The following is a 22,368-nucleotide window of genomic DNA, read 5'->3' on the forward strand; positions in this document are numbered from 1 at the left end:
TTTGGTCTTGGGTGTGTGGAGGGGGCGGGGTAAGGAAGGTGGAACTGAGAAGGGCTAGACTCCGTTCATGCTAAACTGATGTTTTGCTGCCACGTTATAAATAAAAACTTGCTTGAACGAAGAGGAACATTTCCTTCCTTCTTGATGAGTGCTTTATTTTCCCTCTGACATGTATATTGCCTAATATTCTCGTAAATGTACTTTCTCCCTTAAATTTGGGACTTATTATTGCAATATTAAAACTTTTTAATTCACACAAAAGTTGTATATTTACGACCTTTTTTAATGTATGACTTATTTAAGACTATTTTTTCCCAATATGGCTCTATTACTCCATCACAGTTTTGTCACATTGAATGATGTTATTTCCCTGAAGAAGGCACTTTTTAGAGAACGTATAGATCAGATTTCCATATGAAATATCCTTTTTATGTTTGTCATGCTCGATTTTGGCTGAAGTCATTGCAAGATAGTTTCTTCTCACTTACGAATTACGAATAGTCGAAGGCATGAACATTCCCCATACATTAAAATAGTGGTGCTGTATTCCAACAATAAATATGCAATAATCATATTATTTGTCTAATTGTATGTTGCAGAATTTCATTGTGTCACGTCCTGTTTCTCGTGTCTGTAATATTTTATATTTGTACTGTATATCCGAATTTAGTGACTCCTTCGGGTTTTATTTTGAAGTTATATCTATACAGGAAGTGCAAAGGCGCGCTTGCGTCATGACGCAGGCACGTGTGCGGAAGTAAACTGCCTGACCCGCCCCACATGGTGAAAATGGTTGCGCAGGGCGAAAAACAACAAGGCCATCGAGCCGGCGTTTATAAACAAAAAAATAAAGGCCACAAACATGGCAGGCATCGCACGAAAGGTGAAATTGAGAGAGAAAATAAAGGTAAGTGTTGTCTTCCGAAAAACACCTCCAAGCTAGTGTTGCGTGTTTGCTGGACCAAATACACGTGGTTCTCCGTCATTCCAATGAAGAACTGAAAATATACCACTAAATGAACTTGCTGTCAAAATTGTTTAACAATACCTTCGTTATTGTAGCTTTTCCGTGTTTTAGAACTGCATAACATTGCACTGAGCAATTGTAAGATTTTGCCAAACAAGTAGTTTATTTCCAACTGCACTAATGAATTAAACCTGAAATCGATCATTTACAATGGTTAGTTTAACTTCCTGGCAATTGAGTTTGTAAAATTTTAAACAGTCTACATTGCTGTCATTGAATGATTGCATGTTTGTCTTTCACAGGAAGGGTATCTGTGATTGCCCTCACCAAAAAGCAAAGAAAAGAGCAAAGGAAGATGGACAGAAGGAACAAAGCCAATCAGCTACGCAGGAATAAAAGAGACATGGTATTCACAAATGTTAATTAAGAGCAAATAATACTGTATGAGCTGGTGTCACTAAACCTTTTCACATCTCTTTGTTGTTTTAGGTTCTAACTGAGAAACGTCGTTTAGGCAGCAGGGATGGTCCTCCTCATCTGGTTGCTGTGCTGTCGCTGCATGCCGGGGTTGATGCCAGCCCTGTTACCAAACTGCTGCGTCAAGAAGGCGCAGGGGGCGTTGTACATCAGGAGCAGTGTATCAGTGGCATCGGTGACAGCTTCGGGCTAGCTGTGCCTCGTTTTAAACAAAGGTTCACCTTTCTAAGAGCCGACACAGGTAAAGATTTAAGATTGCTTTAAAACAAACTATACATATACAGTGTGTACCTGTACAAGAAGTCCATTTAAGTGCGACAGTGTTTATTTGGAATTACAGAGTGTTGACGAGGTGCTGCAAGTTTTACATTGTTGATAAAATGTTACTGGTCTAGCTCAAATAGTTCCTAGGGCTGTTTTTGTTCAACTGAAGAGAGTACCAGGCATCTACTGGGGATATAGGCGTCCGTTGTTTATCGCGGTTAAGTGTTTTTTACAGCTGACTGCAATAAGTGAATTTTTGTGAAGTAAGATTCAGGCTCAGGGATCACTGCAGGGACACAAGATACGGCCATTGCTTTAAGCATGCTACCGAGCTAACTACTTTGCATTTAATTGATTTATTCTAAACTTAAAAAGGATTCGAACAAAGCTTACAACTCTCAGTTTGAATCGGAGAACTTTTTTTCACTCGTTTATCTTGTTGGACATGACTTGGCTGACTCGATACAGCGTTAAAGTAATGTAAGCTAAGTTAATGTCTCATCACTGTAATATAATATTATTGACTGCCTAGTGACCACAGTACTACATATGATTTCAATACTTTTTGACTAAAAGGCCATAATCAACCACAAAAAATTCATTAATTCATTTTCTACCGCTTTTTCCTCACAAGGGTTGCGGGGGGTGCTGAAGCCTATCCCAGCTGTCTTCGGGCGAGAGGCAGGGTAATTTGGAGTCGCCAATTAACCTAGCATGTTTTTGGAATGTGGGAGGAAACCCACGCATGCAAACTCCACACAGTGGTGGCCGAGGGTGGAATTGAACCCTGGTTTCCTAGCTGAGAGGTCTGCGCGCTAACCAATCGACCGCTGTGCCGCCCCGATCATTAATTCATTTTTGAAAAAACGCAATTTAGCGAGGGACGACTATGTTGCATTTAAATGTGGTTTTATAATTGAATCAGAATCAAGGTGACTATTATTGATTATTATTGTTTAAAGTTTTTGTTCATCTTACTGCCAATCAATATGAGAGTTGAATGAATCACATTGTGCATTGTATTGAAGCTTCTATGTGATTTTTGCACAGATGACATCCATTCTCTGCTGGATTTAGCAAAGATGGCAGATAGCCTCGTATTTGTGCTGGATTCTGCTGAAGGATGGGACAGCTACGGAGATTATTGTCTCTCCTGTCTTTTTGCTCAGGGCCTCCCCAGCCATGGTAAGTGTAACTCTTACAGTGTGTAATAAATATATAGTATTACTTTTTGTGTTGACATCTTTAAAAATTGACACCCTTGTAGCTCTTGTATGTCAGGGTGTGTCTGATCTTCCTGTAAAGAAGAAAGTCGAGTCCCGGAGGGCGCTGTCCAAGATCACAGAGCTCCGTTTCCCAGAGGCCCGTCTCTTTTCTCTGGACACAGAACAGGATGCCACCCTGCTGCTCAGACATTTGGGCACTCAAAAGCAAAGAAAGTTAGGGTTCCGCTCCAGACGTTCCCATCTTGTAGCTCAGTGTGTCACTTTTACCCCAAACACCACTGACGAGGGCATGTCGGGTGGACGCACTGGCCTTGGCACCCTCTGCGTCTCCGGATATGTCCGCGGACAGCCTCTTCGAGTGGACAGACTGGTGCACATCAGCGGACACGGAGACTTTCAGCTGAGTCAGATCGATGCACCAAAGGACCCTCTGCCCTTGAACACAACTGCGCCTAGACCAGCGAAGCCTGGCAAAGGTGGAGAGATTGACATGCAGGTAGGATTTAATTTAATTAATTGATAGGTAGCCATGCAGGTTAATTCCATTTTATTTCTAGAGCATCAATTAATTAATTACAGAAGATGTCATGACGCTTTCTAGAGCAGGTCCAGGACCACACTCCTCATACATATATAAAAAAAAAAAGGGTTTACCCACATGTGTGTCTGTCTCCCTTAGGACGGTGATGAAACGGAGGCACCAGTGCGGATTCTAATGAAAGCAGACCCATCCTGCAGGGAGAGCCTGCAGATTGAAGCAGAAGTGGATCCCATGGATGGAGAGCAAACATGGCCTACAGAATCAGAGCTGCAGGAGGCCGAAGGTGCAAAATGAGTGCATTTTTAAGCATACAGTGTGAACTTTAAATTGTATTTTTTTTTTTTACCTGAACATCTAATGTTTATTGTTTAGAAGCCAGAAAGAGCAAACGTCTGATGAAAGTCCCGAAAGGAACGTCTGACTACCAGGCTGCATGGATTGTTGATGAAGATGATGAAAATGGTGCACTGGATGAAGAAAGCAGTGAAGATGATGACGACGACGACATGATGGATGATGCCCCTGATGGAAACGACAATGACATGGAGGTACGTATATATTATTTGGAACATATTTACAGTTTGTGTATGTTTAATACTTTAGAGTTCTATTAAATGATGTAGCGGGTCAGAACATTTGGGCTATGAAAAGTAATAAAAGTCCTTCACCACAAGGTTTTTTTTAAGCTGACACAACAGAATTGGACATGTTATATTGTTAAAGTTGAAATACATGAGATAACACAACAACGACAAACACCACCTAGACCCGTCATTTCCCTAATTCAACACACCTCTCAGTTTCAGTACCTTCATGTTCTCCTCTCTTTATGACCGACAAGTACGCATCTCTCGTTTTCGTCAGCATCACAGACATTGTAGGACATTTTTGGAGTGACATGTCAGTGTGCATACGTGACCCACCGCTTTGTGCACCTCGGGATGGTGCGATGCCGTTGGTTTGTTTGTTGTCTGTCTCTGGGCCTGTAATACTGTAATACCAGGCTACTGGTCACAACAATGGTGTTTGAAGCAGTGGTCCCGAGAGAAGCCTCCTGTCTTCCTGCTCTGCAAACACAACTTCCTGTCTGGACAGGAGGAGGAAGAAGAAGAGGGTAGAGGTTGCCGAAATGATTTATTTCCAGCTCTGCTTGAAAAGGATTCAAGGAAAAAAATCACTTGCACTTGTTTGATGTTCACACACAGGAATATGCCAGAGTAACAATAGGGTACTTCAAATGCTAGGGATTGCTTTTTTGCAGCGGGAATGTTGGGAAAAATTCAGATCCAGCCACCTCTGTGCTGGATCACAAATTCTAACTTTACAAAGATAATATTGCTTCATTTAGATTGACACTCAGAGAGGTATTCATAGTATGGATACTATGTTTTGGTAACAGTGAAATTGAACTGCACAACATTCATTCATTCATTTTCTACCGCTTATCCTCACGAGGGAGCCTATCCCAGCTGTCTTCGGGCGAGAGGCGGGGAACACCCTTGGACTGGTGGCCAGCCAATCACAGGGCACATATAGACAAACAACCATTCACACTCACATTCATACCTATGGACAATTTGGAGTCGCCAATTAACCTGGCATGTTTTTGGAATGTGGGAGGAAACCGGAGAAAACCCACACATGCACGAGGAGAACATGCAAACTCCACACAGAGATGGCCGAGGGTGGAATTGAACTCGGGTCTCCTAGCTGTGCGGCCTGCGGGCTAACCACTCGCTTTAATGTTGTCACCAAATGTACCTCAAGTAGCCAAGTATCAGCTAATGTAGTACTTGTTTCCACACATGCACTGCAGCCGTCCTCACTCATCAGGGTGAGTGTGTGTGTTCTCTTCTAGCTACCTTTGCTGATATTCTTTTGGCGTGGTTGCATATTAAAGTCGAAAAATTGTGAATTGGTGCACCCCCAGTGAAATTCTTATGACATTATTTGTAGCTGTGACTTATGCTCACCAGCTGGTTTGTGATTTGCATGCATCCCAAACATGAAGTATCTTGTGTCCTACTCACTCAGGACGCCGGTTCAGACATTGCACCAGAAGAGGATGATGAAGAGGAGGAGGAGGAAGAAGTGTGCTCAACAGAGCGTGCTGGAGCTGACGGCCGTTATGATGAGCACATGGATGAAGTGGCGGAAGAAGAAGGTCTTCAACGCTATCGTGAGGCTCGAGCCAATGAGCTGTTTCCAGACGAGGTGGACACGCCCCTCGACACAGCTGCCAGGATCAGGTTGGTTCGGCGCTGTTCCCTAGTATCAGTATATGATGATATTGTCAGGTTTCTCAAAAATGGTATCACTTCTTATTTCTAAAATCACAAATACTTAAACTTGCTGATATAGTTAATCTTCAAACAGCTGAAATAATGCATAAGGCTAAAAATAACCAATTAGCTAAAAATGTCATCCAATACTTCTCTACAAGAGAGGAGAAATATGATCTCAGGGAAGAACTACATTTGAAACACTTATATGCTAGGACTATGTTAAAAAGCCATAGCATTTCAGTATGTGGAATCAAACTATGGAATGGATTGAGTAAGGAACTCAAACAATGCACAACGATGAGCCAATTCAAGAAACAATACAAGCAGTTGATGTTTGCTAAATACAAGGATGAAGAGTCTTGAACCAGTCATGATGTGCTATATATATCACTATATTGACACTTACTATGGTACCCATTATGTCATTGGATGGTCATATCACCTCGTACTTCGGTACGGGACAAAAAATAAAAACATAAAAAAATAAATTAAAAAATAAAAAATAAATGTAATACATATTTAATATAATAAAATGTAATAATTTTAATAATGTCATAATTTAATAAAAAAAATTTTTTAAATTATATTAGGAAAGCAGGAAGTGAACAAATGTAACATTTACTGATTGTAAAAGTACCAGATGGAGGGGTAGGATTTAATAAGCTTTGCTTCTTCCTACTCCTTTTGGACATGTGGAACTGTGAACTGATTATGTGATGCATTCAATTGTAATCTGATGCATGTTCAAATGAAATTAAACAATTACTATTACCATTACAAATACTTATGAAATTGAAAAGTCACTCGAATGTGGCTTTTGCAAAGCTCTAATACAAATGGACACGTTTCTGTTCATGGGTTGACCTCTTGTATCTTTGTCCCGTACTCGCAGATTCCAGCGCTACAGGGGCCTGAAAAGCTTCAGATCTTCCCCCTGGGATCCGATGGAGAACCTGCCTCACAACTATTCACGTATCTTCCAGTTCCAGAGCTTTGACCGCACCCGCCGTCGCATACTTGCGGAGGCTGCCCAAGAAGAAGAGGGCGCCACGGTAAAATAAGCAAGTTTCCATCAAGCTCTACGATCTTTGTACTTAACTCTCCTGTTGCAGGTGGGCTGGTACGTCACACTGCATGTCATCGATGTGCCGTATTCTGTGATGGAGAGCGTACAGGCAGGCAAACCGCTAGTTTTGGTCTCCCTCCTCCCCCATGAACAGAAGGTGACTGACTTTGAGTGACTTCACAATAATCTTTATCCGGATGAGTCAACGTTTTGTCTTTTTTTTCCTCAGATGTCCGTAATGAACCTTTTGGTGAAAAGACACCCCAGCAACACAGAGCCCATTAAATCCAAAGAAGAGCTGGTGTTCCACTGTGGTTTCCGGAGATTTAGGGCCTCTCCCATTTTCTCTCAACACACATCAGGTGAGACGGAGGATGAAGCTCTGCCTCATCCACCCACTTAGGCGGGATTTACAGGGCAGCTCTATATGTGTTTATATCTAATTCCAATTCAGTACCTGTAGTCATTCATTTTCTACTGCGTATCCTCATGAGGGTCGTGGGGGTGCTGGAGCCTATCCCAATTCATTATAATAATTAGGAATGTCTAATTATTATACATTTTGGTCAGACTAATCAGTTAATTAATCACGATTCATCACCATATGCAACCACTAGCTGCAAATTAATTAATTCATTCTATTGTCGTATTCATTATAATTAGGGATGTCTAATGGTTATACATTTTGATCAGACTAATCAGTTAATTAATCACGATTCATCACCATATGCAACTGCTAGCTGCAAATTAATTAATTCATTCAACCACAGGGTTGCAGGGGGTGCTGGAGCCTATCCCAGCTGTCTTCGGGCGAGAGGCGGGGTACACTCTGGACTGGTCACCAGCCAATCACAGGGCACATATAGGCAAACAACCATTCACACTCACATTCATAGTCGCTACTTAACATAGCATGTTTTCGGAATGTGGGGGAAACCGGAATACCCACAGAAACCTTGACAAAGGAGAACCACCCAACCATTTTCTACCGCTTATCCTCACAAGGGTTGCAGGCGTGCTGGAGCCTATCCCAGCTGTCTTCGGGCGAGAGGCGGGGTACACCCTGGACTGGTGGTCAGCCAATCACAGGGCACATATAGACAAACAACCATTCACACTCACATTCATACCTATGGACAATTTGGAGTCGCCAATTAACCTAGCATGTTTTTGGAATGTGGGAGGAAACCGGAGTACCCGGAGAAAACCTGCGCATGCACGGGGAGAACATGCAAACTCCACACAGAGATGGCTGAGGGTGGGATTGAACTTAGCTGTGAGGTCTGTGCGCTAACCACTTAACCGTCGCGCAGCCTTACCTGTATTTCAATTGTTACATTTATGGCCAAGTGCTGTTTTCATTATTTTGGAAAGAAGTTTGAGTTTTTGGTTCTCTTCCCCAGCTGACAAGCACAAGATGGAGCGCTTCCTCGCGCCAGATGCCCCCACTGTGGTGTCGGTGTACGCTCCCATCACCTTCCCCCCCACAGGAGTCCTGCTCTTCAAACAAAGAAATGATGGTAGAAATGTTCAGTTTAGTTTGTCACTTAAGTCAGTTTAATGAGCTACAAAGAAAAGGATGATTTAAGCGGACCTATTATGCTTTTTCCACTTTTCTGACCTACAAATGTTGTTAGAACGTTGTATTTTGCAAAGCCAAGGCATCAGATGTAATATCATAATTACGACTATTACCATCCAGTATCATGTATGATTGTTTTACTGTTGCCAGAATAGCTCCTGGTGATTAGTATTACTACCATTGCTTTGTAAGGACGTTTCTATTTGTGTTATTGTTTGCCTACAGGCGTCCAAGACCTGGTGGCTACAGGAAGTCTTCTCAGTTGTGACCCTCGGCGTATTATGCTTAAGAGGATTGTGCTGAGTGGACACCCGTTCAAAATTAACCGTCGCTCTGCTGTTGTCCGTTACATGTTCTTTAACAGGGGTGAGTATTATTTCATAACACCCTTGAACACGTCTACTCTTTTGCTATAATTGACGTGACCTTATTTTTCCTGTATGGTACAGATGATATCATGTGGTTTAAGCCAGTGGAGCTGCGGACAAAGTGGGGGCGGAGAGGCCACATCAAAGAGGGTTTAGGTGAGGAAAAGTTAAATCGAACAAACCTACAAATAATATATAAATTCTGTTTTAATTTTTTTTTTTTTTTTCAGGAACTCATGGTCACATGAAGTGTGTATTTGACAATCAGCTACGCTCCCAAGACACCGTTTTGATGAACTTGTACAAGAGAGTTTACCCTCGCTGGACTTATGACCCCTACGTGCCCTTGCCTTTGCCGTGGTTTAAAAGAGAAACTACGGTAGACGTGCACGACTTGGACATGGATTAGTAGTGGATGATATAACATATCATTTGTATGGAATAAAACAAATACAACTCTAAACATGGTTGATTATGTTAGAAAATGTGCTTCATTTGCGTTTATATTGCTATTGCAGTTTTGGCCACTAGATGGCAGCAATGTGTAAATTTATTTTACCAGAGAATGAGTGCAATTTCGAGGTACTTATGGTTGCATTTTTTTGCATATTTGTATGTAATATATACCGTGTATGTGTATATACATATTTATACATATGCACACATATTTCAAAAGCTATAGTTACCAAACATGACAGGATGGAATCCAGTATAAACACATATGTGAACACAATGGACAGTAGTCAAACTGTTAAATGCAACATTTAGCAAATAAAAGACAATCAAAAGTAACAGTAATTTCAATAAACAGTCGTTAATCTTTTGTTGCAAATTCACTTTGGTGGTTTGCAAGGCATAATTAATCACTTGTCCTTTCAGAAATTGGATACTGTATGAAACAATAGGCAAAGTATGCAAGGGGAAAAAGGTCTTCCTTTGTAACCAATCAGAGCCCTGCGAAGAAACCTGGCATCCCCATTAGACCCACGCAGAGCAGCTCTGGAAACAATGCTACTCTACACACACATCCATAAACCCTGTAGCCTCTTATGTAAAAGTATGGCAAAAAAAAAAAAATGATATCTAAAAGTCGTGGGTGTTGTTGGGCCCTTGTTTGACCTTGAGCCCCCACCTCTTCACCGCAAAGTTCACAACCTCTTTGTTGCTGTCAGACTGACTACCAAAAATGATCCATAGTTTTTTTTTCTTTTTGCAAATGGGGAAATGCTGATTTATGAATTGCAGTATTTATCACAAATCGCAAACCCCTTTTGCATGCTTGCAGAAACATGATACATCCCGGGGGGGCTGTGTCCGGAATGCATGCCAAGACGTCTAAGCAAGCATGACAGCAAAAGACAAAGTTGAACACAATCCGTTCCGTGATACTGGTTGGCGTCCAAATTGGGAAATAATGTCAAATGGACTCTTGCCATCAGAAAACATGTATTAACTCCAAAGGCGATGTTTCAGGCTGGATTTTAAATTTACAAGTATAATAAGCAGTTAACCACAATACAATAAAACTAAAATAAAGTAAAATTACTCACCCCTATGAAAACACTCATTTGAGAAGGAACAGGAAGGTGTTTGCTGAGGGATTCCATCACTTTGTGGTGTTTTGCTGCAATGGCTGCAATTCAAAAGTAACACAGCATTTGAGTAATTGTAATGTACACACAACATTTTAAGATAAATAAATATTGTATATCCTCTCATTGTAGCTGTATTGTGCATCCATATATTATTAACTGGAGAGAGGCTGCTATTTCAAAATTTTGATAACTCAATATACTATAAAGCGGAAAGGAAAATTTAGTTTTTTTTTATTGACGACGTAGTAATTGATTAACAAGGCCAACACAGCAACACAACCAATGTTGGAATAATGGCAAGAAGCAAACTGCTCAGCCAGCATTTACAGGTATGCCGCTGATGAGTTAATTGTAAACAACAGTACACGCATAGGCGACAATGTAGCACAACCAACATTTTAAAGCGCATGCAGAGGTAGATAAAACTACAGAATGCTGACCACTCGCACTACTGTTGGTAGACCTTGTTATTTTATTGTGAAAGTTTGTTATTTGATTTCAGTATTGAACAAAGCAAAATTTGTTCTCAATCAGAAATCACTCCACACTCTTTATTGCTCTCTGATTCTACCATATCTCACTTATTGTGTGGAAATATGGGGTAATAACTATAAAAGCAATCTTCACTCGCTAAATGTACTGCAAAAAAGGGTAGTAAGGATAGTTCATAATGCCGCCTACAGAGAACATACTAACTCCTTATTTCTAAAATCACAAATACTTAAACTTGCTGATATAGTTATATATATCTTCAAACAGCTAAAATAATGCATAAGGCTAAAAATAACCAATTACCTAAAAATGTCATCCAATACTTCTCTACAGGAGAGGAGAAATATGATCTCAGGGAAGAACTACATTTGAAACACTTATATGCTAGGACTACGTTAAAAAGCCATAGTATTTCAGTATGTGGAATCAAACTATGGAATGGATTGAGTAAGGAAGTCAAACAATGCACAACGATGAGCCAATTCAAGAAACAATACAAGCAGTTGATGTTTGCTAAATACAAGGATGAAGAGTCTTGAACCAGTCATGATGTGCTATATATATCACTATATTGACACTTACTATGGTACCCATTATGTCATTGGATGGTCATATCACCTCGTACTTCGGTACGGGACAAAAAATTTAAAAATCAATTTTTTTTTTTTAGGAAAGCAGGAAGTGAACAAATGTAACAGTTACTGATTGTAAAAGTACCAGATGGAGGGGTAGGATTTAATAAGCTTTGCTTCTTCCTACTCCTTTTGGACATGTGGAACTGTGAACTGATTATGTGATGCATTCAATTGTAATCTGATGCATGTTCAAATGAAATAAAACCATTTCCATTACCATTACCATTTTCGCATAACACTGCATTTCAGCACAGGAGAAATGTGCATATTCATCATTCTCATGCTAGCCATTATGCTTCCAGCTAGATGGTAATTTATTAAGTTAGCATCCGCTTGGTACAAATAGTTTGTGCATGTTTTCATATTGCATAACTTACGTTGCTCATATTGTACTGACCGGTTCTGACATTTTCCTATGTTCCAGTTCTATTGTCCCGAAAAAAAAGCCAGATAAAAAGCAAAATACCCATCATCATCACCCAGCGGAATACATGACAATGACTTCAAGTGCAAGTTTTGAGGCTTAATTTTCCAGAACATTTTGGTTGAACCCCAGACTGTACAACCTTTGGCGGGTTCCACTATGGAGCCGATAAGTCCACTTTATGCCTTTTCTATTATTTAAAATAATGATAGTCAGGAAAGAGTGATACGTTTTCTTTTTGGGGGGGGGGGCAAACTTTGTGCCAACACTCACTTTATTTATTTCCTGCTTCATTTCCTTGGCATGAATGAAGTGATAACGATGATGTGTTGACCACACGGCAGAGGAGTGTTGTTTATTCGGTTCACGGTGAGGGAAGGTGCAATTCAATATTCCCCAAATGGAGGAACATATACTGTACTGACTTTGGATGCCCATGCATGCTACACCCCCCCCCCCATGAATTATGAATCTCACTCTCGGGGACCAACTGCAACGTGGTACAGCGCAGAATCCAACCCATGACTGAACGGTTGGCGCATGGCTACAGTCAGGAGACATGAACATTGGTGACTTAGTGCTTCTTTGGACCAAGAATGTCTTGTGGTTCCCATTTCACTGCCACCACACTTGGAAGAGAGATTTTTCCGTTGGACGTGGATGAAGAAGCGGAAGAAGGGCAGGAGAGATAAGGGAAGGGCCAGCTATAATAAATAAAAAAGAGAACTTGTGGGTGGAAGGAAAATAAACGGGGGGGGAGGTGTGTAAAAAATGTGCAAATTAAAATAAAAAAAAAAGAGGGTGAAAGAGAGTGTCAGAGGCAGTGTGGGCGAGTATGGGAGAGCAAAGAGTGGCTGGCGTTTATGGATTGCAGATGTGGCGCTATGAGGTTTTGGCAGGGGCCATGAGCGCCTAAATCATGCACCGGCTGGGTGGCACCGGGGTGAGAGCGAGGTCAGCGCACCACAGCACACAAACCATAAAGACTCCGAGAGGAACAAGAGCACAGGCCTCAAATACACACATGACTTACAGTGCAGCGGGCGATACGTACTGTATATGTCTGTGTGAGGGGGGGGGCAGCACTTTAGGTTCATGCATGCGCAACCAAGCCCAAACATCCCTGCAAATGACAAGTCCGGCTGCGGAACAGCGTGGGATCTGATAACTTCTATTTACTTTTAATCTGCCGTCCTACCCATAACTACATGCTTCTTCTACCCGAAGTACCCACGGTACCGCGTGCATCCAGGCTCTGTCTATTGTTGTATTCATAATAATTAGGTATGTCTAATTATTATACATTTTGATCAGACTAATCAGTTAATTAAGCACTATTCATCACCATATGCAACTGCTAGCTGCAAATTAATTAATTCATTCAACCACGGGGTTGCGGGGGGTGCTGGAGCCTATCCCAGCTGTCTTCGGGCGAGAGCCAGGGTACACCCTGGACTGGTCACCAGCCAATCACAGGACACATATAGGCAAACAACCATTCACACTCACATTCATAGACGCCAATTAACCTAGCATGTTTTTGGAATGTGGGGGAAACCGGAATACCCACAGAAACCTTGACAAGAAGAACCATCCAACCATTTTCTACCGCTTTTCCTCACAAGGGTTGCGGGCGTGCTGGAGCCTATCTCAGCTGTCTTCGGGCGAGAGGCGGGGTACACCCTGGACTGGTGGCCATCCAATCACAGGGCACATATAGACAAACAACCATTCACACTCACATTCATACCTATGGACAATTTGGAGTCGCCAATTAACCTAGCATGTTTTTGGAATGTGGGAAGAAACCGGAGTACCCGGAGAAAACCCACGCATGCACGGGGAGAACATGCAAACTCCACACAGAGATGGTCGAGGGTGGAATTGAACTCAGGTCTCCTAGCTGTGAGGCCTGTATACTAACCACCTCCTTTAATATTATTCATTCATTCATTCATTTTCTACCGCTTATCCTCACGAGGGTTGCGGGGGTGCTGGAGCCTATCCCAGCTGTCTTTGGGCTGGTCGCCAGCCAATCACAGGGCACATATAGACAAACAACCATTCACACTCACATTCATACCTATGGACAATTTGGAGTTGCCAATTAACCTAGCATGTTTTTGGAATGTGGGAGGAAATCGGAGAAAACCCACAAATGCACGGGGACAACATGCAAACTCCACACAGAGACGCCCAAGGGTGGAATCGAACCCGTGTCTCCTACAAAACAGAACCTAAAGTGTTAAACAGAGGTAAAAGTTCAACCCTTCTTCTCGTCTTCTTTGGCATAGTCGCCCCAGCTCTGGTGTTAATCAGTGAGGGTATTTCTATGGCTGTGTGGGCTGATAAAGGACAGCGTGGCTCGCCAATGATGGTGTATGGAGAACACGACCGCGCAACAAAAGGCGAGGAGTTCACTCAGAGAACAAGCGGTGACGTGAACAAGCCTGGCGAACACATTGCAAGCTGCCAGCGACTTAAAAAAAAAAAGCCACATGAGATGAAGTGAACGGTACATTCTTTGGATATTTGTGTCTGAGAAAGACGCAGGGTATAAAGTCAACTGGCATGAGGTGACCTGCAGAGGAACCACTAATTATTTGGCATCAGTTGCTCTCCCCCAAGGTGTGCGCACCTTTCATCCACTCCTCCTCCTCCTCCTCCTTCCTTCCACAGACCTGATTATCCAGGTGGGAATGAAATAGAAGGGGAAAAAAAAAACGAGATACAATTTCCAACCTCCGCTGCACTCACCCCCGACGGGCCTCCCAGAGTGCTTTGCTGCTGACATCACCTCACAGAAACCTGGCAAGCCTGTCCTCCGCGCCGCCCCCCCCACCTCTGCTTCCACCATTCCCCTCTACTTGCTTCCTGCCCTCATGATGTCACACGGCATATGGTTTTCAGCAATATCAAGCCGGAAAAGAGATTTAGTCCATGGAGAAGAAGGGAAGGAGAAGGAGGGAAGGGCTCTGGATAAGGTGTGCATGTGTGTGGGGGTGGGGGTGGGGGGGTGGTGGGGTGCAGGTCGGACGCAGAAAACAAAAGGCTCTTCCCTCCTTGTGTCTTGAGGATTCCAGAAGGGGCAAAAGGCTTGGGTTCTTGAACTTTGCTTGTTGAACCTAATCACTACAGTACAGTCATGGCCTCAGCTTTTTTATGGCAATTTGCATATATTCCATAACGTTGTGATATAAGATGAATGGCAATTCATTGCAAAGTCCCTCTTTGTCAAGGGAACATGCAGTCATCATTGCCTGGCACAAAAGGGGCTCAATCAACCATTTCTTGCATCATCAAGAACTTCAAGGAGAGAGGTTGAGTTGTTGAGAAGACCCAACAAATCCCAGCAAGAATTAGGACCGTCAGAGAAAGTGGATTTGGCTGTGGGATCAGGGATCAGGGATCAGGGCACCACCATTGCAGTGCTTGCTAAGGAACGGTAGCAGGCAGGTGTGAGTGCATCTGGTTGGGTACTGAGTCTCAAGGATCGCTGGGAACCGGGACTCCCAGGGACTCCTAAGGACTCCTAGGGACTCCTAGGGACACCTAGGGACTCCAAGGGACTCCAAGGGACACCTAGGGACTCCAAGGGACTCCAGGGGACTCCAGGGGACACCTAGGGACTCCTAGGGACACCTAGGGACACCTAGTGACACCTAAGGACACCTAGGGACTCCTAGGGACACCTAGGGACACCTAGGGACTCCTAGGGACTCCTAGGGACTCCTCGGGACACCTAGGGACTCCTAGGGATTCCAAGGGACTCCTAAGGACACCTAAGGACACCTAGGGACTCCAAGGGACTCCTGGGGACTCCTGGGGACACCGAGTGACACCGAGTGACACCGAGTGACACCGAGTGACACCTAGGGACACCTAGGGACACCGAGTGACACCGAGTGACACCGAGTGACACCTAGGGACACCTAGGGACTGCCAGGGACACCTTGGGACACCTAGGGACACCTCGGGACACCTGGGGACTGCCAGGGACACCTAGGGACACCTAGGGACTCCTAGGGACACCTTGTGATGTCACAGAGGGGTGGACACTTTGTTTGCATGACTGAGTCGCTAGACCCCCTTTTCAGGCTTTTCAGAAAAAATACTGTATTATATTTGAGTGAATACCGGTAATTTGCAGCTTAATCCAGATCCTCACCAAAATACAACGACTCGGATCGGTCCAACTATTTAATTATAAATTGACTATGTAAAAAAGGTGATTTAATTAGGTGGATAGAGCTGCAATGGTAAACATGCAAAACTAGCCTTTGTGAAAAAGAGCCAGCATCGAGAGCCCTTCTTCTCTGCTTCTAATCATGGCACCATGATGCTTCATCGCCAGCAGATGTTCAAACGAGAATAGCGAGCAAACACTCACTCACTCTCACGACGGCTTGAATCAAATGACATGCCCTAAAAAAAAAAAAAAAAAAAAACTAAACTCAAAAGTGCTCATTAGGATGAACTAAGGCATGTCAGTGTGCAAACGCTGAAGGCATACTATTGAATTATTTTGGATGGGAGGTGTGTGTCTGGTGTGACGGTGAGGAGGTCATGGCAAGCAGATGGAGGTATGTGAGCAAATGTATTGGGACACTTACAGTCGTTTCCATTCTTCTGGGCGGACTTTGTTCAAGTTGTAGAACAGTGGCTTTCAAAGTGTAGAAGCCTTTAGAGGTGTCGTGGAAGCTAAAAAAAATGAAGAAAAATATTATTTTCAAACCTGCTTAGTTTACTTCACATGTGTCAAAGTGAATGAATTGCTCTTTACTTTGTTCCTAAATATTATTTTGCATTTTCAATATTTTTAAGGTAATTTTTTTCTAAATATGAAGCCAATGGGAGTAATTGAAATATTCTCTTACAATTTGGTAAACAAATTAATCCTTTATTTATGATCCCACAAAGTAATGATTTTATTTCATTTGAACATGCATCAGATTACAATTGAATGCATCACATAATCAGTTCACAGTTCCACATGTCCAAAAGGAGTAGGAAGAAGCAAAGCTTATTAAATCCTACCCCTCCATCTGGTACTTTTACAATCAATAACTGTTACATTTGTTCACTACCTGCTTTCCTAATATTTTTTTTTAATTTTAAATTTTAAATTTTTGATTTTTAATTTTTAATTTTTAATTTTTAATTTTTAATTTTTAATTTTTAATTTTTAATTTTTAATTTTTAATTTTTAATTTTTAATTTTTAATTTTTAATTTTTAATTTTTAATTTTTAATTTTTAATTTTTAATTTTGGGTGCCATTGTAACTGTCAATCAGTAACCGTTACATTTGTTCACTTCCTGCTTTCCTAATATAGTTTAAGTTTTTTTTTTTTATATTTTGTCTCGTACTAAAGTACGAGGTGATATGACCATCCAATGACATAATGGGTACCATAGTAAGTATCAATATATTGATATATATAGCACATCATGACTGGTTCAAGACTCTTCATCCTTGTATTTAGCAAACATCAACTGCTTGTATTGTTTCTTGAATTGGCTCATCGTTGTGCATTGTTTGAGTTCCTTACTCAATCCATTCCATAGTTTGATTCCACATACTGAAATGCTATGGCTTTTTAACGTAGTCCTAGCATATAAGTGTTTCAAATGTAGTTCTTCCCTGAGATCATATTTCTCTTCTCCTGTAGAGAAGTATTGGATGACATTTTTAGGTAATTGGTTATTTTTAGCCTTATGCATTATTTTAGCTGTTTGAGTAATTATTATTATCATTAAAGTAATTATTAATTTGTCTTAATTCTGCCTTTTGATAATGAATAGTATAAATACTTGAATAGTATCAATCATGCAAGTATAGTGTATGTGTTCGCATAGTGTGAGAAAAAGACACTAGATTGATACTTTTTCTTTTAATGGCGACGATGTCTGCTTTAATGTGTTCAAGTTTACATGTGGACCGTCCTGCGTCATGTCAAGCCTTGCCGTGTGTGTCTGTGCCGCATGCATGCGAGCGCAGCGACACTAACTCGTATAAGATGACTGGAAATTGAAATTGAAACAAGGCCTGCTGTGTATCTGCTCCCAGACGTCTGCAATGGAAAGGTGTCTCCACTTGATCATCTGGTGCAAGATATACACTATGTCACATCATGTGTGTTTTAGACACTTGTAGGAATGTTGTGTAATTTAGGGTGTGCATGCTTTGGTCTGCCTTGTCTCCACTTCTGGTGGGGGTGTGGGGGGGAGAGAGACAACGTCGCTATAAGGGACGCACACTTCCTGCACAGTTCTAACCCAATTATTGCTCACAACCAGCAATTTGGTGGTTTTTGTTTTTGGAAAAAAAAGCAGTTCATAAAAAGTTCAATGTTTGGGCTTTATTAGCACCAGACTTACAGCTTGCTGGATTTGTGTTTTGACAAGCTGAAGTTGAAAGTCCAGAGCAAGGCCTCGGGAGGCTGATTGATAAGTCTGATAAAGTCTGTAAAGACAACAGCTGGGCTCAGAGGCACACGTGCAATTATACACTGACTTTTTTCCACATCACATGTGACCAAAAAAAAAATAAAAGCACCATTTCATTCTTGACTCAACACCTCCATACTGGAAAAATTGTAATCTCCGAAATTGTAGTTTATTTCTTGCTATGCAAGCTTCTTTCACACAACAAAATTGCCATATCAGGTGGTTATTAATGAGTTGTGTTGCTAAAATGTGACGGAACTTATACCGATATTATACCTAAATTAGGTCAATCACACTATAATAGAACATATACCATACAGTAATAAAAAGATGAAATACATTCATTCATTTTCTACTGCTTTTCCTCACGAGGGTCCTGGGGGTGCTGGAGCCTATCCCAGCTGTTTTTGGGCGAGAGGCGGGTTACACCCTGGACTGGTGGCCAGCCAATCACAGGGCACATATAGACAAACAACCATTCACACTCACATTCATAACTATGGACAATTTGGAGTCGCCAATTAACCTAGCATGTTTTTGGAATGTGGGAGGAAACCGGAGTGCAACATGCAAACTCCACACAGGGCTGAGGGGGGAATTGAACCTTGGTCTCCTAGCTGTGACCACTCTAGATGAACTACAAGAATTATATAAATCATATTGTTCCAAGCTAGTCCTCCTGGAGCTCCTGTGTAACAGCGAACCGAATCCATGACCCCTCTACCATTCATGAGCATTTAACAATATTTCATTTTCTTTGGCGCACTGCAACTTGGAGTCATACTGAAGTGCAAACAGTTAACAATAAGAGGCGACGTTGTTCTTTCAGGCACACGCTGTATCTGCCATGCATGCAGGAAGTAGTTCTCAAGAGAGTCTTGTGTTTACCAAACAAAATTACATTTTGAATTCAATTATGGGAACGCGTTCGTGTCCACCAAATGTCACAACACAGAACGTCATAAACCGAGGCCTACCTATAACTGGTATTTGTGTCTTATATACATAACCTAGTGGAGTGGGATCGTGCCACCAATGTGTTTTTTCCACACAGAGAGAGGCCACAAAATTGGTGACATCAGTGACATCGCAAAGTGTATAATATTAATAATAAATAATAATAATACATTTTATTTGTATAGCGCTTTTCAAAATACTCAACGACACTTTACAGAAAAATGGTGAACAGTGTAAAAGATACGTTAAAACGTACGTTAAAAGATATATAAAATATACTAGTATAAAAAAAATACATCCATATGCTGTCAAGGAGACTCGGCCATCCCTTTGTGGAGTTTGCATGTTCTCCCCGTGCATGCATGGATTTTCTCCGGGTACTCCGGTTTCCTCCCACATTCCAAAAACATGCTAGGTTAATTGGCGACTCCAAATTGTCCATAGGTATGAATGTGAGTGTGAATGGTTGTTTGTCTATATGTGCCCTGTGATTGGCTGGCCACCAGTCCAGGGTGTATCCTGCCTCTCGCCTGAAGACAGCTGGGATAGGCTCCAGCATGCCTGTGACCTTTGTGAGGATAAGCGGTAGAAAATGGATGGATGGTTCTCCTTTGTCAAGGTCAAAACACAATATTGTTTTGGCCAGTAGAGCTGGACTTTGACCTTGCTGTACACTTAGTTTCCCTTTTTTCCCTACAAACAAGTACTCAGTTAGCTATTCCTTTAAATGTCTCCTATTATGCAAACTAGAACTTTAAATCATATTATAACAATAATCATCAGTACTTTAAATAAACGTCAATATTTTGCAAATATATTGTCTCCTATGGTATGTTTCTTAATAATCAAAGTAAATAGTAAAATTTATTGCTGCAAATTAAATGAACAAAATAGCCCGTGTGAGTTCTCCGGGTTCTCCGGTTTCCTCTCACATTCCAAAAACATGCTAGGTTAATTGGCGACTCCAAATTGTCCATAGGTATGAATGTGAACGTGAATGGTTGTTTGTCTATATGTGCCCTGTGATTGGCTGGCGACCATTCCAGGGTGTACCTCGCCTCTCGCCCAAAGACAGCTGGGATAGGCTCCAGCACTCCAGAAAATGAATGAATGAATTAGTACTTTTCACACAAACCATTCCTTCACCTGTTGCATCTGTGATAGATGTTGAAGCTTTTCACACAGACAAAGAAAAGGGTGTAAAATTCCCGACTTCAAGAGGCAGCATAAAAGGGGCTTGTGGCCGGGCCTCCTGCGGTCACATAATTACTCCTCTCAATGCGTCTCCATGAGTCTCTCCAGGATGACAGTGCTTCTCAAATTATCTCGAAGGGACAGCTCAGCCACCCTAAGGAGAAAACTCATTTTGGTCGCTCCTTTTTTCAGTCACTACAAAAAGTTCATGATGATAGGTGGGGGTAGGAACGTAGATCGAGCGGTAAATTGAGAGGACACAAAGTCTGGGCTTGGATGGCAACGTTAAAAACAAACAACCCATGGCAGGTTGGTGCCTTTTATGCAGAAATGCTCTTCATTCTTTTACTGCTAGTCATGTATACAGTAGCTTTAGTGGATTAAGATGTTTTTGCAGGTCATAAGGTCAAGGTCAAACATAAAGTGTCATCTAATTGAATTCTAGCTTGTAGCTGGCCACTCAGCTGATGACAATCACTAAAGGTCAAAGTTCACAAGTAACAACAAACCCCATTGAGTCATATCTCAAATTATAGGTCTCTATGAAAGCTTTTCGGGCATGTCGTTATTTCATCATTATGAACGTATATGATAAGACAACGACCAAAAAACATGTTTAAAAGCATATATAAACTCAACTATAATTTACAAAGTGGGAATGCATGAAATGAATAAGCACTTGTGGATGAAACAAGAGCTTGAAGCTTGAATATTTTGTAACTATTTCATTTTGCTATTTTTTTTACACTAAAATTAAACTTTATTTGAATTCATTATTGCATTTTTCTGCAGATAAAAATATTCTCAGTGAAAGTGATATTTTAAATATTCATTTTGGTTTTCAAAGTTGGTTTTTTGGTTTTAAAATCACACAAAATAATCAGTTGAAGACATAAATTTAATTGGATTAAAATATTACAAGGGTAAATTATTAATATTTTTGTTCATATTTTTCACATCAAACAGTAAATACAGCAAACAAACAAACAAAAAAAAGGATTGGCTGGATAGGCTGGATTGTATTAGAATACTATCAAGGGAGGTTTTAATTGTTACTTAGTGGAGACACCAAAAATAAATAAATGTATTAAATAATGAAATTTGGATTTAATTTTTTTAGTAGATTACAGGTCATAAGGTCAAGGTCAAAGATAAAGTGTCATCTAATTGAATTCTAGCATGTAGCTGGCTACTCAGCTGTTTTTTAGGGAGATGACAATCACTAAAGGTCAAAGTTCACAAGTAACACCAAACCGCATTGAGTCATATTTCAAATTATAGGTCTCCATGAAAGCTTTTCAGGCATGTCATTATTTCATCATTATGAACGCATATGATAAGACAACGACCTAAAAACATGTTTTTACCTTAACTTTGCTAGTTTACTCAACTCACAAATAAACCATAATTTTGACATTGCAGCCTTTGAATATTAATCATGGATAGGTTGTCTTAAAAAAAATCACACTTAGATGATATAATATATCTTAACATAAAAAATATGTAATTAATTGTCTGAACATACCGGGCTGTAACTAGATTTTAATGGCAATTGGATGTAAGAGACCTTATCTTTGCTCCTGACTACTAATATTATAATAAAAAAAATACTTCCAATATAAGAGCAAAAGATGTCATTTCCATTACAGCCATATTATTATTATTTAATACTTACTGTATTAAATGATGGACGTTGATTGAATATGCTTACCAGTTCCAACTCTTTCTAAATAACATTGTTTTAACTATAATTTTCATGTGCGACTTGTATCACTATCTTCTAAAGCGCTATCTATGTGACAAGTCTAACCACTTTTTTACCGTGAGGAAACAAAATGCATCCAAA

General features: G+C 41.0%; 1 protein-coding gene across 1 annotated transcript; it reads left to right on the forward strand.

Annotated features, from left to right (window-relative positions):
• Positions 1-738: 738 nt before the first annotated feature.
• tsr1 (TSR1 ribosome maturation factor) lies at positions 739-9,511 on the forward strand. The gene is made up of 15 exons (XM_058080821.2): positions 739-907; positions 1,270-1,373; positions 1,457-1,685; positions 2,759-2,893; positions 2,976-3,430; positions 3,614-3,758; positions 3,848-4,023; positions 5,510-5,724; positions 6,653-6,812; positions 6,873-6,983; positions 7,056-7,188; positions 8,230-8,346; positions 8,634-8,774; positions 8,858-8,932; positions 9,007-9,511. Exons 1-15 carry the CDS (start codon positions 781-783, stop codon positions 9,183-9,185), a joined length of 2,502 nt encoding a protein of 833 aa, XP_057936804.2. The 5' UTR covers positions 739-780; the 3' UTR covers positions 9,186-9,511.
• The last annotated feature ends 12,857 nt before the right edge of the window (positions 9,512-22,368 follow it).

The sequence above is a fragment of the Doryrhamphus excisus genome, linkage group LG8, assembly GCF_037039965.1.
Source record: "Doryrhamphus excisus strain RoL-2023G ecotype Guam linkage group LG8, RoL_Dexc_Guam_v1.1, whole genome shotgun sequence".
NCBI lineage: Eukaryota > Metazoa > Chordata > Actinopteri > Syngnathiformes > Syngnathidae > Doryrhamphus > Doryrhamphus excisus.